Consider the following 18281-nt stretch of genomic DNA (forward strand, 5'->3'; position numbering starts at 1 on the left):
GAATGCATCAATGCAGTGCATGTTATCTCAGCTTGCAGAGCTTTGATTCATTGACTGAGTTTACCAAAAATGTAAATATTGCAGAATATCCAGCTTCATGCTACATAACTAAACTCCATTTCATGCTGAATAAACTCAATTATTATTGTATCTTAAATAGAAAACTATTTTTAGATAGGTTTTTACTCCAAAAGCATTTTATTAAAATAAATTTGATTTGAATAAAAAAAAAAAAAATCAGATTCACAAAAAAAAACTTTTTTTAAAATGTTTTTAATAAAAATAATTGATTTCCTTCCACCCAGCCTATGATAAAAATTATAGACCCTTCATTTATTTGTACAATAAGTGGGCAAATTTACAAAATCTGCAGGGGATTAAATAATTTCCTACTGTATAAGCTGCATCTTTTTTTTCCTTTAGCCTGGTGTTTTACTGTAATCTAGAAAATGTGTCATAGTAGAGAAGACTAGGGCCACAAGCCAAGTGGGATGCAAAATGACTCAATGACCCACCTTCTTAAACTGGGAAGGACATGCATGTATGAGTGGTGTATATCCGACTTGGTAATGCAATGGGTTTACCGCTTTATCATACTTCTCAACAAATGTTTTAAGCCTGTGCTCTGATAAGGAGCCATATGCCATTCATGAACAGAAGACTAAATGTATTGTAAAATATTAAAAAAAAATACTTTTTGGTGTGTTATAGAAGGACCAAGTGCGTTAGGACCTGCAGCCAAACCTGGAAAACCAAAGGGCAAGAAAAAGATTCCATCTGTTCGTCAAAAGTTTGATGTAAGTTTCTTTTTCTTTCAAATATTTTTATTGAAGAAGATAAAAGTATTACAAGCAGTCCATATTGGCAACTCAAGACAGGATAATAAAACGATGTCGCAACATAAACAATGAGATACAAGGAAGAAAATGCACTTGTCATCAAAAAGCATTAGCCAAACATGTGGTGCAATAAATTTGCAAATAACAAAGAGGTAATTTGTGGTGAGACCTCCCCAAGTCCTCCCAGGAGCCAAGAAAATCAATGTCAGGAGGAAGAGGAAAAGGACGCTATGCTAGCGAGAGGGACCCCGGCCCCAAGCACCCATAAGGGTTGCGACACATTTGGGGACAAGGCCGCTCACCAAGTCGTGACAGGGTTCCGGCAGGAGAGGAGGCCCTGTGTATATAAGGAAGCGTACTAGCGGGAAATAGGCTCCACATGGAGGAGTAGAGGAAGCCCCAACCTTTAAAAGGAAGCTAATATAGAGGAAAGAAGAGGGAACAGTAAAGAAAAGGAGAGACAGAAGGTAGGGCGAGGGGGGAAAGGGAGGAGGGTAAGTCACCGGGGGTAGGCTAGGTGTAGCATTGCAGGGAAGGTTATAGTTAAACGTATAAATATTGCACCCAGGGGTCCCAAATAGGGATGTAACGATATCGCGATATCGTATCGTCGTGGTCGTCTCAATATCGTCGTGGTCGTGTCTCGATATCGTCGTGGTTGGGTTACAATATTAAAAGGACAGGTGTCCGTCAAAAAGCAAGAGGAATAAACACAGTCCCGCGGAACAAATCATTAACTACATAGACCAGAGTTTAAGGATTTTTTTTACTGTTTTTTTTTTTTTTTTTTTTTTTCTTGCAATGTAGATATTTTGATCTGATGAAAAACGTGAACATAAGCTAAATGATAGTGTTTTTTCTAAAGGCTTTTTGACTGACTATTTTATTTAAATTTAAGTTATGTTCCTAAATACCAGTTTTAAAAGGCTGCCTTTATTTGCCTTGCACATTTAAACCTGACTTAACTTGATCTTTGTTTGCACTTAAAGGGAATTGCCTATTGTTTGTTTACAATTGTTCTAGCTGCTTCTTAACTTGAACATTGCACAGAAGAATCAGTTATGCAACCAAATATTACTATACAGAATATTGATGTTCCTGACTACAACTTGCACTTTAAAAGCACTATGTGATCAGTGTTTTATGTTGTCATGCATCCATAAATACAACAATAAATTGCCTGTTGACTGGCAAAAGCAGAATAAATGTCGGTATTTTTTCGCTATTATCATTACAAACACTATCATGAGCTATTTAACAATACCATGAGCTTTTCCACAATATCGCAATAAATATCGTACCGTGAGGTCAATATCGAAATTGTATCGTACCGTGAGATTTTGATATCGTTACATCCCTAGTCCCAAATAGCCTTGAACTGTTCCACCCGACCAAGTAAGACCGCTACTATCTTTTCCAAGAAATCTTTTGTTTTGCATGAGTTAGGGAGACCGAAGGCTGTTTCCAGGCTTTGGCCAGAGTGAGCTTTGCTCCTAGGAGCATGAAAAATAATAGAGCTGACGTGTTTAGGATATTTATGCGGAAAATCATGTAGGAAGGTGACTTGAGGTGTTTGAGGAATCTGGAGGTTTGTGACTAGCCGGAGAAAATGGAAGAATTTGTTCCAAAAAGATCAGATTTTGGGGCATGACCACCAGGTGTGAATGAAGGAACCCTGGTGTTCACACACCCTGAAACACAATGGGGGAGGCGTTAGGGAACATGAGCGCTAGACGAGTCGGTACCAAGTACCATCTGGTCAGTATTTTAATGTTCGTTTCAATGACAGTTGTGTTTATTATGCCCTTGAAAAATCAGTGAAAAATGCAGTGCCAACCATCCAATGAGTAATCATTCTCCCATTTGAGAGCATAGGCAGGTTTTTCCGAGGGTTCCATCAGAGCATTATAGATGATCGATCTGCCCCCCTCGGTTCCGCTGACTCAGAGCACCACCATTCGTATGAGGTCAAAATCGGAGGTACATGTTTGTCTGACCCCATTGTATACAGGAAGTGGGAAATTTGAAAAAATCTCAACTTTTCCAAAGCCGGCATCTTAAGTTTGTAAATTCAATTTCGAGAGAGAAAGTGGGCCGGAGGGTGAAAGGAAGTGTCCTATACGATATAGACCTTTGTCAGCTTTGAAGTCATACCCAGGTAAGAATAGGGGGTGATGAAACAGGTGATTTAACGGCTTCATAGGCGAGACCAGTGTGGAGGGTTGATAAAGCTGTCTACACAATTTTATCGAGTGGGAAAGGGTGGGCGCTAAGATTGCGGGTTGAAGCTTAGGCGGGCACGATGTGACATAATCTAATGTATAGTGCAGCGCTGTATCTTGGCCTAGGCCAAAAAGGCCCATGCCTAGGACAGCACTTTGTAGGGGGGGCAAAAAAATAGCCGCCCCCACATGAAAAAAAAAACAGCCTCCTCCCGGCTCCTGCATGAAAACAGTCCCCACTGCTTGCGCTACACTTTTAGTGTAGCGCCAGTCTTGCCAGTCTTATTGACCAGAATGGGCCGGTTGGCAGGGTCTAGGAGGCAAATCGGTCTGGCGCCCCCATAAAGTGGCCGCACTGATTCCAGTATGATAATCTTGGCCAGCGGCCGATGACTGGCCTGACGTTTGGACAGACTGGCGGTCGCACTTAATACAACTGGTGGCCGCCAATACTAGTAAGTATCTTAGCAGCCTAATTCTCCGCCTACCCTCTGTGGCATACCAGGCTTTTGTAGTCTTCTGGATGAGAAGTAAAGCTGGAACATATACTTTTTTGCAACCTGCGAACATCTTAATGGCAGTTAATCCTGTTTTATTTATCACAATGTATTGTAATTAAACATACACAGGTACAAGATCTGTCAGTCTGTGTTTTGACATGGGTCATTTTTGGCCTGATTGAGTTCTAATGCTTTGACTATTAAACTGGTTTGTGAATGTCACATGACCACCTTCAACTGGAACTGTAGTTGGGCAGGTCCCCATCTCCAGTGTTCCTCCTGGGAGAAGGTGGCACTGACAGCGGCACTGACAGCCAAGAGCGGTACTTGTCATATCAGCATTGTATGTCCAATAATCAACAAATCTGGATTTAGCCCAACCCTATCTGCTGGCCCAATGTGATGTCATTTAGGGGTATTTTAGCAGGTGAATGCAAGCACTTCCACCACTGGAAGTGCTTTTGTTATCACTTAGCACTGGCATTTGTTCTGACATCAGTTTGAGATGTTTCAGTGATCATTCAAAATTAATTGGCAGGTGCACTTGACCTCCTTCTGACCTGCATTTACCTGTGCTTAATTCAGATTTTGCATTCTAATAGACTTGCATAAGCATTGAAAATCTACTTGAAGCAAGCAAAAGCCTCTCAACACAGCTTAGGGACCATTCACACCAGCTGCGGCGTTGGTGAAGCCTAAAGAGGACAGGGTGTGGTTTGCAGATGGCGGGGGGGGGGGTCTTAAACAGGAAGGGGCGTGGCCTTTGCAGAAAGGGGTGTGTCATATTTAAATTAGGGGGTGCAGGAGTTTAGTCAGGCCTAGGGAAGCACAAAACCTAAATACACCACTGGTATAGTGGGGGATCTCATGCCTCGCAATTTAATTCCAGTCAGGTTTAGGTCTGCGCGTGTAAATCATAGAAAACTGAGCCAGTTGAGCTGCCTTATAATATTTTCATAAATTGGGTAAAGCCAGCCCGCCGTGTGTTCTCTGTCTAAATAAGACTGTGAACCGTGAACAACGGTAACCCTTTTTGCCCCAAACAAATTCAACTATACTGGATTGTAAATTATTTTAATGGTTTTTATTGAGGGGGATGGGTCGTGAACGAAAGAAGTATAAAATCCTCGGTAAGAGGGTCATTTTGATGGAGTTTATCTTACCCAGCCCAGGAGAGATTGTGATGATCCCAGCCTGACAGGTCAGCTCTAAATTTTTTATACAAGGGAGGATAATTGGCCTGGTATAAGGTGTCGATGGATGGGGTAAGGTGCACCCCTAAATAAGGGGTCGAGGATGTACAGCATACAAACAGAAAAGAGGGTTTCAAAGCCTCGAGAGAGGGTGTGGGAACGGATATGTTGAGAGCCATGGATTTGGAGAAATTCACAGTGAGGCAGAAACGAGAGAAAATTTGTGAAGTATATGCATAACATTAGGGATCGAAATAATTGGGCAGGTCAAGAAAAGCAGAACATCGTCCTCGAAGAGTGCACATTTGGGTTCAGTTGGAACACAATAAACACCACAGACATCTGGGTGGTGGCGAATCGATATCGCAAGGGATTCAATAGCGATAGCAAATATAGGGAAAGAGGGGGCAACCTTGTCGGGTGCCCCTCTTAATAGAAATAGAATTGGAGTAGTGACCTAAAATACGGATGCGGGCAGATGGTGATGAATAGAGAGCTTTTAAGATATTGAGGAATTCAGTGCCAAAAATCCACCTCTGCAGGGTCTCGAAGAGGTTAGGCCATGAGAGTGAGTCAAATGCCTTATGTAAATCGAGGGAAAGAAGTAAAGTTTCTTGGGGAGAGCCGCCATCCCACCTGGAGTTGGTCAGAGAGATAAGATCCACAGCTCTCCTAATTTGGTCGGAGCCCTGTCTCCCTGGGATAAATCCCGATTGGTCTTTATGTACATAGGTACTGATGAAGCGGGAAAGCCTGTTAGAGAGGACCTTCATTAATATTTTCAAGTCAACGTTAATGAGAGAAATGGGTCTGTGCTAACATCGCTGTGGTCCTTACCCGGTTTGGGGATGACTGATATGTATGCTGAGTTTAAAGACCTCTCAACAGGCTCCCCCTTCTGTAGAGCATTATAAAAATCACTGAGATGGGGAGCTAAAGTAGGCCCAAAAGTTTTAAAATAGAGCGAGGAGAACCCATCTGGACCAGGGGCAGACCCTGTCTTTAGAGCCTTGATCACACTCAAGATTTCCAAGTCAGAGATGGGGTCCTCAAGAATTTCCCTATGTTCTCGGCTAAGGCATGGGAGTGTCAGTCCATCTAGAAAGGACTGTGTTTCCCTGGAGGGTGAAGTAGACTGGGAATCATACAATTTCAAATAAAAGGAATGAAAAGACTGTAATGCCTGTTGAAGATTTTGAGACAGTGTTCCCTGAGACGTTCTAATTTTGGGAATTGTGAGAGAGCGCTGTCTGGGGGACAGTTTGACCATGAATCTGGGACCTATTCTGTCAGAGGAGGCATAGAATTTGTTTCCCGTCCATCTGAGTCGTTTCTCTGCCTCCGTCGTCAATGCGAGATTTAATTGAAGTCTGGATTTGTAAGATTCTGGTACCTCTGGTACCCTTATTTTCCACTTTTCTTTCAAATATGCGTCCCACCTTTCTAATTAGGTGGTACGCATACACCTTTAAGACGGATGACGTCATCGCCGAGCGCCGCAGAGCGGCTATTTCAACCGCCGGCGTTCTCTCTCACATCGTTCGTTCTAACCGCATGGTTAGTTCGTTCAAGCCGTCAGCAGAGCAGCCATACTTGATGTCACTCGTTCCTGTATCTCGCTACCTGAACTTGTTTCACTCACTGATCTTGTATCTCGCTACTCGATCACTCTTGGCTTACTGCTTTCACTCTCAAACTCCCTGCGTGTGTCCACATGCTTACAAGCTTACCTTGCTACCGGAACCTCCAGCTATTCCCTTTTACTTGGAAACAGACCGGAACCTCGCTACCGATCCCTGTATCTCGCTACTGGATCACTCCCTTACTACTGGACCCTGCTACTACTAACTTTACTAGTGATAAGTACCCCACAGGGGAATCCTCCATAACCTTACTTACACTATCTACCTCTGCACATAAGGACTGTTACTATCTATGCATACTAATTCTATCATCTGCACTGTTACATAGATTGCTAGCTCTTGAGTCTACTACCATCTATCCTTGCACTGGGTTAGTCTATCCTGTATTTGTCATCTGCTGTCCTTACCACCTGTTACCATACTCGATTACTAACCTATCTGCATTCTACCTAATACCATCTAATACTCTCCTGAACATTTCTATCAAGTGCTTGCCATCTCTCACTGTTCACACCTGTCCCTTCAGCACATCATCTTCATACTGTTATATACATCCTATCACTCCAGGAACATCTTATTGAGTGTGTATATCTGTATGCTGAAGCTGACAAGTCCACAGTGATGAGTCTGGAGAGTTGGATCTGGTTATTCAACACATCTCTACATGACTACTGAGTGGAGATTCTGCAGCTGCAAATCCAGCCTACTACAAAAACGCACGAGCGTTACAGGATTCTTCCAAACGAAGTTTGCAAGTCATCGGGCTAGGGTCCCTTTTGTGGGCCTTACTAAGTGCAAGAAAGTCTGATCCTAATTTAAGGAGATCAGCACGCCTCTGACGTATAAGTTTGGTGGAGATTTTAATTCTCTTCCCCCTTATAACCACCATGTGAGCTGCCCAAACAGTCTCAGGGGAGACTTCTGCAGTAACATTGGCAGAGAAGTATTCCTCTAGTGCACAGGTGTCAAACACAAGGCCCGCGGGCCGAATGTGGCCCCCCAGGCCATTTCATGTGGCCCTCGCACCTCTCCTGCAGCACCCCCCTTGTCTCTGCCCCCACCTTGTCTCAGCAGTCAGCAGCAGAGAGGACAGAACTCCTTTGCCAGATTCTGCACTCCTCTGTGCAGCTTCAGAAAGTCTTGTCTTTGCCCCCCCCCCTTCCCAGCAGTCTGCAGCAGAGAGGAGGGCAGAACTCCTCCTACAGATCCTGCACCTCTCTGTGCAGCCACAACACCACCTTGCCTCTGCCTCCTCTGGTCTCAGGCATTCTGCAGACTCTGGAAGCCGACTCCAGCCCGCCTCTGGTTCTCCTCCAGACCCTGCACTTTTTTCTTCTGAGATCCACCCGCATCTTCTTCCTGGCAGCAGCACAAGGTAAGGGGGTGCATTATGATGTAAGGAAGGGTGGGCGACTCTTAACTTCTGATGGTGGGGGGGCTCTTGACAGCTCATGTAAGGGGCGTGGGGTGCTCTGGACATCTAATCTTACAGATATAATATTGTAAAGTGTTGTGCAAACTGTTGGCAATATATAAATCCTGTATAATAATAATAGCCGGCCCTTTCAGGGCAACCATAATGCTGATGCGGCCCATGACAAAATTGAGTTTGACACCCCTGCTCTAGTGGATGTGCTGGCATCTGCAGATGCTTCCTTTGGCCGCATAGTTTTGCAGGCTGCTGTTTAGGGGGCCCCTTGGCCTTCGTTGAGGGTGTTCCTGTTTGGTTTTCAGGTGGACCTCCATTTTGTTGTTCTGATGAGTCCTGAGTTGCCTGGTTGGCCACGTTGGCCTTGGGGACTGTTTTTTTTTTTTTTTTGTTCTGCTGTTCCCACCCCTCATTTGGGTACTGCTTTGGGACGTCCCTACTGATATGCATCAGAGGACTGCATCCATCAATGAACGATGGAGAAAACTGGATTTTTGACTTACAGTAAAAACTTTTAGGTTCATTGACGCAGTACCCGCCCTTCTATTTTTTGAGTGGGTTGGTGTGTTTTTCTCTGACATTGCTTTAATACAAAACTGATATCCTATGCAGGACGAGAGAACGTATACCCCCAGGGACTGCCCATAGGCATAGCCAGAACTTTTTTTCTGCCTAGTGTCCTACTCCAGTAGGGGGCAGTATAACCCTACTGATATGCATCAGAAGAATGCGTCTGTCAATGAACCTAAGAGAAAAGGATTTTACGGTAAGTCAAAAATCCAGTTTTCCCTCCTAATTTGCGCTGCTATGTGTGTATGTGCAAACAGCGGGGAATTGCTGCACCACTGACAATGGTAAACACCTACCATACAAATACATAAACTATAATGAATAGTGCGCTGTTCAAATAATAATAACCTAAATATTTATCCTAATAGTCCATATAAAGGCTATGCTCAGTGATGATGTATATAAAAAAATAAAAAGGGTGATATTACAACAATCATCCAAATTAGTAGTTCACTGAGTAAAATAAATCTTTCAAAGGTGCAAATGTTAACCGTGATATCCATCCATATACAAGTAACTGTATATTAAAGAGCCATCACCCAACACCTCTGGGTGCAATGCCTGCTCACCTTGAATTCGGACCCACTACAGGTCCTGTTGTGCCTTTGGAATCATATAATGTTGCCCCAGTATGCTTCCAACTGAATAGCCTCCTCCTTATGGTATCATTTATTTTGGACAGAACTCTGCTTGTGAACATAAACTCCGAATATGGGAAAAAATAAATATATGCTCATAGCATAGAAGGCTTTAAAAGGGTGTCCTTTTAATGGATTAAAAATTATTTGCATAACTGCTTCTTGTTAGACAGCACATCAATTTATAGATTCTTCATGAATAGATGGCCTTCTCACTGCTGCTTCTGGGTACTGGAGACACCGGAAGTGACGTCACTAGCTCTGCCCGACGCGTTGCGTCACTTAGCACGTGACTTCCTCACAGTCTTGCACCCAGAGGTGTTGGGTGATGGTTTTTTAATACACAGTGACCTGCATATGGATGGGAATCACAGATATATTTTGCACCTCTGAAAGATTTGTTACTCAGTGGACAACTATTTTGGATGATTGTTGTAATATCACAATTTTTTTATTGTATACATCCATCACTGAGTGCACTGTTTATATGGACTATTAGGATAAATATTTGTTATGTTATTGTTAATATTTGAACAGCGCACAATTCATTATAGTTTTTATCTATTTCCCTCCTACCCACCTCTAACCCATTCTGCCAGGAATTTTTGTTGCCTTACCTTGTGAAACCAGCTTAACTCACCTAAGTACCCCATATATGTTCCTCACGGTTCTTTGTTGCAGGTGACTGCTAATATAGTGATACAATGGCATCAGAGACCACTAGTCCCCCAAACTTTCCATAACTGACATCAGTTCTCTTCTGGATCCTGAGAGGACCCCTCAGCTGGCCCTCTAATAGGAAGTGTCCACATCACGCAGGTAGTAACTCGGAGTTGCATGTTTAGGAGATATTCCTCATACCCACAGGTAAGCTTTTTTTTAAGCTTACCTGTAGGTACAAGTCACCAAGAAGTGTTTACTACAGCTTTAAGCCAACCAGCACAAATTGACAAAAGCACAATAGCAGTTTAGAACGAGTAATCCATATTGTAAATTACTTCTAAATACTAAAGCCTCGTACACACGCATTGAAATTCGGCAGAGAATTTTCGTCCGACGACCGATCTGCCGATTTTCGGCTTGTTAGTATGATGCTTCCGACAACCGACTCCGACTTTTCGGCCGAAAAAAATCTGGTGTGCAGGCTATAAAATTTTTGTCCTCCGTCAAAACACGGCCAATTTTCGTGCAGTCAGTACAGATTTCGACAGGGAAAAATCTTATGAGCAAGACTGGGCATGCTCAGAGAAGAAAGGACACAAAGAAAGCAAACCAACACATGACATCACTTCTGAAGTAGAATTTTGTCGGTCGACAAAAGTCCAGTGCAGTCTAGGCACATTCCAACCAACAAAACACCACTCTGGACAAAAGACGGACGACCGGTCGGCGAAAAATCGTTGCGTGTGTACTAGGCTTAACACGTCAAGAAGATATTTTGAGGACTTTTCTACATGACACTCTCATCTTCATAGTGTCTTAGAAAAACAGGCCCTTGGTTTTGCTTTATCTGCATGTAGAAATGAACCGGTGCCTTGCTATAGTGTTGAGTTATGTGTTGTGATGTAGAGATTAACCTTTCGGTCTGTATGGGGCAGTCTTTCAAAACTCATTGATATAATTTAGTGCTATATGTATTTTGGAACCTAATGTTCCAGTTTGAGAACGAAATGGGATATAACGATCTATTGCGTTTTTTTATTTTTTTTATTTAAACTATCTAGTTTATGTAACTGTACACCATTTAACTTTTCTCCAGCATCGCTTCCAGCCCCAGAATCCCTTGGCTGCAGCTCAGCAGTTTGTCAGCCGAGATCCTCAAGAAGATGATGAGCTGAAGCTATGTTCCCACACTATGACATTGCCCACTCGAGGGCAACTTGAGGGAAGGATGATCGTTACAGCATATGAACATGGACTGGACAATGTAACGGAGGAAGCAGTGACCATTGTCATCCATGCATTAGAGGCATGTATTACGGCTGTATTCTTGTAATGTTTAACTTGGAAAGCAGCACATTTGTGATTGTTTTTTTTTTTTTTTTTATTGTAAAGCATTGCGGTTGTGTGACTATTCCTAGGTTTGTGCTGCCAAAATGTTCCTGTACCCGGACAGAACAAACCTCTGGAGCTGGGCTTTTAATTTAAACTTTCATGGGTCATTATGATGAGCACAGTTTGAACACCAGTACAAAATACAAGTCTAAAGTCCTTGTAGTAATTATGGTAACACCTTTCCAGATTCACATCCCGTTTGTATAGATTTAGACTAGATTACTAAGGGGGTCTTTGTTTTCTGATTTTATTGGTAATCAGACTGCCATTGAATCTTTTTTTGAAGGCATTGTAAGCATTGATTTTTGTATGGGAAATGGCAGTAAACAGAAATATATTGTATTGAGTGTATAAATGGTCTATGCAAACTAATGCATGGATTGGTAACAGGAAGCTACACATAAAATTAGTAAAAGATGAATCCTGATTGACTGATTTTGGCTGGATTGTGCGTGTGCTGCTCTTTACGTGCTTGTAAGATATGTTTGTTAGTGTTGCCTGATTTATGTTCTGCTCTAGTTTACAGATCCTGATTTTGTAGTAGTGAATATTGCTGACCTCCAATAGACAATTGCAGCCACGGTTAATGACCACAATTTTCAAAAAGCAATTTGACAGAACTAAAGCTGCTCATAGACTTTATAGGGTGTCATTTACATTGAATGACTTAACTGCCCTTAAAGCAGATCCTGCAGTACAATGTAAGGTCCACTTATACTGTCTGCTTCCCCCCTCCTCCCTTTAAAAATCGTCTGATCCTGACCCCAGCGGCAGAGGAATGGACTGATACCCTTCAATGCCTCTTTTTGTTTATTGTCCTACACTGTACTATGTTCTTTGGCCTCTTTGTACCTCATTAAATCTTAATAAAATCATTATAAAACTAAAAATCTGATGGCAGTAGGTGTAAAAGGTATCTGTAATGAAAATGTTAGATTTATACTTGCCTTACCCCGTCTCCATACCGCTGGGTGTGACGTCATCATCCTTCTGAAAAGATTTTTGGGGAATGCAGAGCCGGCTAAATCTTGTGAGAACACGCTCTTGTCCATTGCAAGATCTTCTCTTGATATTACAGCTGCTCTGTATTTCTCAAGATCTTGCTGGAAGGATTGGAACATCGTTCTCACTAGGCACTGTGGATGGAGGAAAGGAATACAGTAAGCTTTTATTTAAAATCAAACTTTTTTTTTTTTTCTTTACCGCTATGGCCACTGCCGTTAGATCCATTAATTGAGCTCAGCTTAAAAAAAAAAAAAAAAACTGTCCTAATCACCTTTGTATCCTTCAATTAACCTGCTCCAGCTCTCAGATCTGTCACACTCTAAAGCAGATTTTTTTTTTTGGGCTGCTCCTCTCTAACGGTGGATTGGCCAGCCAACCCAAAAAATACCCACAGTCAAGAGATTTGCCTTCTGATACAACTGTAAACAACTTATGTTTATGGGTTACTCAAAGAGATCAGTAAGTTTCAGAGGGATAATGTGCCTTAGTTTACGTAGCTATAGACTTTAATTGACTGGCTGTCAATTTCAGTTTTTTTGGGAAAAGAATTAATGATTTCATCTCTTCCCCAGAAACATCTAAAAGATCTGTTGACATCGGTAGTGTCACGTAGACAAGCCTATCGCCTCAAGGAGGGACATTTCAGATATGCTTTTGGCTGCAACATTAATCCTCAGCCTTACCTTAGGAACAGTGTGGCAACCTACAATCAGCTTGCTGAATGGTAAGTGCAGAAATTACATCTAAATATTATTTTTATTTTTTTTAATTTTTACCTATTAGAATGTTAATGTTACCAGTGAACAAAAAGGGAAACTGAACCTCTGTAAAATCTATAGTTAACTTTTAGTTTAAACAGAGAACAAGAAGCAATATTGTATACAGCCTGCCTTTGCTGACTGACTGGCTGATCATTTTTTGAAATGGTAACTGCCTGGCTGTTATGTGGATTCAATACTTTGAGATGCTGACCTTAAACAAGTATGCAGATCAAGAGTTTGTTACTTCAAAACGAACCTTAGAAAGTATTATTTTACTGAAAGGGTAGTTGATGCTTGGAATAAATTTGCAGCAGAGGTAGTGAGCCAGTCAACAGTAAATGGCTTCAAACATGCTTGTGGCAAGCATAGATCTATACTTAGACAAAAACAATTAACGAAACATTAAAAACCAAATAAAACAAGAAAATACAAAATGTGTGTGTGTATATATATATATATATATATATATATATATATATATATATATATACAGTGGGTACGGAAAGTATTCAGACCCCCTTAAATTTTTCACTCTTTGTTATATTGCAGCCATTTGCTAAAATCATTTAAGTTCATTCTTCTTCCTCATGAATGTACAAATAGCACCCCATACTGACAGAAAAACACAGAATTGTTGACATTGTTGCAGATTTATTAAAAAAGAAAAACTGAAATATCACACGGTCCTAAGTATTCAGACCCTTTGCTGTGACACTCGTATATTTAGCTCAGGTGCTTTCCATTTCTTCTGATCATCCTTGAGATGGTTCTACACCTTCATTTGAGTCCAGCTGTGTTTGATTATACTGATTGGACTTGATTAGGAAAGCCACACACCTGTCTATATAAAACCTTCCAGATCACAATGCATGTCAGAGCAAATGAGAATCATGAGGTCAAAGGAACTGCCTGAAGAGCTCAGAGACAGAATTGTGGCAAGGCACAGATCTGGCCAAGGTTACAAAAAGATTTCTGCTGCACTTAAGGTTCCTAAGAGCACAGTGGCCTCCATAATCCTCAAATGGAAGACGTTTGGGACGACCAGAACCCTTCCTAGAGCTGGCCGTCCGGCCAAACTGAGCTATCGGGGGAGAAGAGCCTTGGTGAGAGAGGTAAAGAAGAACCCAAAGATCACTGTGGCTGAGCTCCAGAGATGCAGTCAGGAGATGGGAGAAAGTTGTAGAAAGTCAACCATCACTGCAGCCCTCCACCAGTCGGGGCTTTATGGCAGAGTGGCCCGACTGAAGCCTCTCCTCAGTGTAAGACACATGAAAGCCCGCATGGAGTTTGCTAAAAAACACCTGAAGGACTCCAAGATGGTGAGAAATAAGATTCTCTGGTCTGATGAGACCAAAATAGAACTTTTTGGCCTTAATTCTAAGCGGTATGTGTGGAGAAAACCAGGCACTGCTCATCACCTGTCCAATACAGTCCCAAGAGTGAAGCATAGTGGTGGCAGCATCATGCTGTGGGGGTGTTTTTCAGCTGCAGGGACAGGACGACTGGTTGCAATCGAGGGAAAGATGAATGCGGCCAAGTACAGGGATATCCTGGACAAAAACCTTCTCCAGAGTGCTCTGGACCTCAGACTGGGCCGAAGGTTTACCTTCCAACAAGACAATGACCCTAAGCACACAGCTAAAATAACGAAGGAGTGGCTTCACAACAACTCCGTGACTGTTCTTGAATGGCCCAGCCAGAGCCCTGACTTAAACCCAATTGAGCATCTCTGGAGAGACCTAAAAATGGCTGTCCACCAACGTTTACCATCCAACCTGACAGAACTGGAGAGGATCTGCAAGGAGGAATGGCAGAGGATCCCCAAATCCAGGTGTGAAAGACTTGTTGCATCTTTCCCAAAAAGACTCCTGGCTGTATTAGATCAAAAGGGGGCTTCTACTAAATACTGAGCAAAGGGTCTGAATACTTAGGACCATGTGATATTTCAGTTTTTCTTTTTTAATAAATCTGCAACAATGTCAACAATTCTGTGTTTTTCTGTCAGTATGGGGTGCTATGTGTACATTCATGAGGAAGAAGAATGAACTTAAATGATTTTAGCAAATGGCTGCAATATAACAAAGAGTGAAAAATTTAAGGGGGTCTGAATACTTTCCGTACCCACTGTATATGTATGTATGTGTGTGTGTGTGTATATATATATATATATATATATATATATATATATATATATATATATATATATATATATATATATATATATATATATATATATATATATATATATATATATATATAAAGCAGGGGGGGGGGTAGACTGTTTTTTTTTCTGCTGTCACTTTTCTATGTTTCTTGCTACATGCTTATACCAGATCAGTCATTCAAAAATTGAAACCAGAAACAATGTAGGCATACTCATGGCTTTCAATTTGAAAGAGGGCAGTGATGGAATAGAAGATTTCTATTAAAAATTCTCATTTAAAGTTTGTGTAAACCCAGATACAAAATGTAATAAATATTAACCTACCAGTCTCTAGATGTGGTGGCTGCTTTAGTTTTCTGTTTTCAGGTGTTTCTCTTTTATTTTCTCCCAAAGTTCTGGCTAGTAACAGACTTCTGGTCTTAGGGTGACTCCTCTACAGTATCTATGGAGGAGAAATGGAGAGACCCTTGGACAGCAACATTGTCTGTAGAAGCATGGTGTCTGATGAACTAGTAGATTTAGATGGACTTTACACAAGTGACTAACAAATTAAAGCCAAATTCCAGTTACAGCCACATTTTTTTTTCATTTTATTTCCTTTTTGGGAGGGTTTTTTTTTTTTTTTAATTAAAAAATACTGACCTTTGTTAGCACTCCTGGCATTGTTAAATGCTTTTTCTCAGCACTCTAAGGTTAGAGCTAGTTCAGGATAAGTAGGTTATTGTTAAGTTACTTACTGTATTGTCATTTTTCTCCAGTTACTCTTTGAATTGCCAAGATTTATTGACCTTTCTTTTGATGGACAGCTTTGTTTCGTGATCCCATTTTTGTCCACCAGGTGGTGTATGAATACATATTAGGAGAATAACAATTCTGGCTGCAGGATGTCCTTTTGCTATTTTCAAAAGTGAAAGTTGAAAACCTACTTAGATAAAAGTATAAAAAAAAAAAATGCAGTCTACTGGATAAACAATAAAATACGTTTAAAACCCCATTATTTTTCTAATTGATGCATCCCATCATAAATTGTGTGTCCAGACACTGGAAAGGACAGCATTACCAGTTACAAAGAACTAAGTAAGGAAATGAGTTAGGGCAGCTTGGAGTTTCTGCAACCTGTGCTGTGATATATAAACAAGCCAGACGTTACTGAAATTTCAGATTTAGAACTGTAACCATGCAAACACAACTAAATGAATAGCCAGTATAACTACAAGACTTATTTTCATCAATAGAGTAAGTTGTTGGTTTTATGCATCAATCAGGATGCAGTAGGGTGGTAACTTCAACAAGTGGAACCAGTAAGGGGTGCGGGTCACTCTCTCTGCAGACTTCAGAGGGGGCGTTCTATGAAAGGGAGTGGCAAATTATAACATTGATGTAAAAAAAAAGGCAACTTTCCCATTTTGAATCTATATTAATTTGCTGTCAGTCTGGACAGAGATAGACTTGCATTGAATGAGAGGAACAGTAAAGCACAGTAAAATCTGGAAGCACAGCTTACATATGGGCACACATGGTGGCCCCCATGTACAGGTTTATTCTATTTCCATAGGCACGTGCCTGGGCATACACTAATCACCCTGTTTGCATTAGCATTATTGCTCTGTGTGCCAGTGGGGAGATGAGAAAGATCTCCCACTGATTGACTCTTCTTAAAGGAGAAGCTTGGAAGCATTTCTTTCTCACTCTGAATCTACAGGCAGAGCAGAGTGCCACAAGGAAGGCTATGTATGATTCTATTTTGAAACTGTTTCCGTTTTATCCTCGACTACAAAATGTGAAAAATTCCCTGCTTATCTGTTGGGGGTCGGAAGAGCTTTAAAGACCATGCAATACCTTAACTCCTCATTTGTCTTCTTTTCATCTCACTAGAATGTAAGTTCTGTAAGGTTGCATGTAAAGGCATGTATATTTCTTTCAGCTGCAAGCTCTGCAGGTCTACATATAGAGGTCCAGTGTCATCGTTTTGTTGTTCAAGATTGGATCAAGTCTCTGTAGGTTTGCACGCAAGGCCTCATACACACGTCTAGACTGTGTGCTGTGTTGGCTACATACAAGGCCTCATCCTCCTACTAGGCAAGGGGCTTTGTAGATTGCATTCTAGGTCTTGTCCTCCCACTAGACTGTGGGCTGTAAGCATCGCAACTTACGGTTTATGTTTCTACTAAACTAACTGGTGATCAACTTGGTAAATATAGGGGATGTCAAATGCAACCTCTTACATGTCCAAATGGATGCATAATAGCTTTTTCTAAATTTTGCTTTTCTGTTTCAGTGGATTTTTATTAAAGGTATTATAAGGAAATAAGGCTCACAACAGCATGGTAATATGCAGATATGGTAAATCGTCTTACAAAACACAAAAAATAGGAATAAAATGCATGGGGGGTGAGGCAAGCATCCAGATTAATACGTTTCTTGATCTAGTAAAAGTATTTGCAAGCAGAAATTGCAATTGCAGTCGGTGATTAGTGTCTGACATGAGTTGATATGTAAATGTTGAAATAAGTGCTACACCTTCATATTGAACAAACTGGAACTCTTCTAGAATTCTGCTTTTTTAGCAGCCTTTTTGCTCTGTTTCGCTATGTTACAATATATTCGTTTAGAAGATACATTGTGACAAAAATGTTTTATTTCACCCCCCTTCCAACAAAGAAAAATCAATAATAATACAATTGCAGTTCTCCAATTCTTAGATGTGATGGCTGTATTCGTTTTCTTTTAGGCTGGGATGACACCGCTGACATCCGATTTTCCTTCCTTTCCGTTTTTTACACGGATGAAAAAATAGGGTTCTGTTCCATTCCAAAAAACGGAACAGAACTGAAAGGAGGAAAATCGGATGTCAGCGGTTGGTATTCCGCTGACATCCGCAGTGCCATTCACTTACATTAAAGTCCGCAAATCATCCGCAAAAAAATAGGATGATTTGCGGACACACGGAGCGGCCGTGTGAAAGGACCCTTAGGGTGTGTCCGCAAATCATCCGCAAAAAAATAGGATGATTTGCGGACTTTAATGTAAGTGAATGGCACTGCGGATGTCAGCGAAATACCATCCGCTGACATCCGCTTTTCCTCCTTTCAGTTCTGTTCCGTTTTTTGGAATGGAACAGAACCCTATTTTTTCATCCATGTAAAAAACGGAAAGGAAGGAAAATCGGATGTCAGTGGTGTCATCCGCTGACATCCGCAATGCCATATACTTACATTATGTCCGCATATCATCCGCAAACGGATGGGATGATATGCGGGCA

The 18281-nt window shown here is 41.3% G+C and overlaps 1 protein-coding gene across 1 annotated transcript in view; it reads left to right on the forward strand.

Moving 5' to 3' along the window:
• The window catches only part of TADA1 (transcriptional adaptor 1), a 116261-nt gene that overhangs the window by 50203 nt on the left and 47777 nt on the right, over window positions 1–18281 (forward strand). Inside the window, exons 4-6 of the mRNA XM_082266136.1 lie at window positions 712–797; window positions 10794–11003; window positions 12667–12818. Coding sequence (XP_082122262.1) covers window positions 712–797; window positions 10794–11003; window positions 12667–12818 — 448 coding nt within the window. The remainder of the gene's footprint in view (window positions 1–711; window positions 798–10793; window positions 11004–12666; window positions 12819–18281) is intronic.

This window comes from Pelophylax lessonae (assembly GCF_965119305.1).
Source record: "Pelophylax lessonae genome assembly, chromosome: 8".
Taxonomy (NCBI): domain Eukaryota; kingdom Metazoa; phylum Chordata; class Amphibia; order Anura; family Ranidae; genus Pelophylax; species Pelophylax lessonae.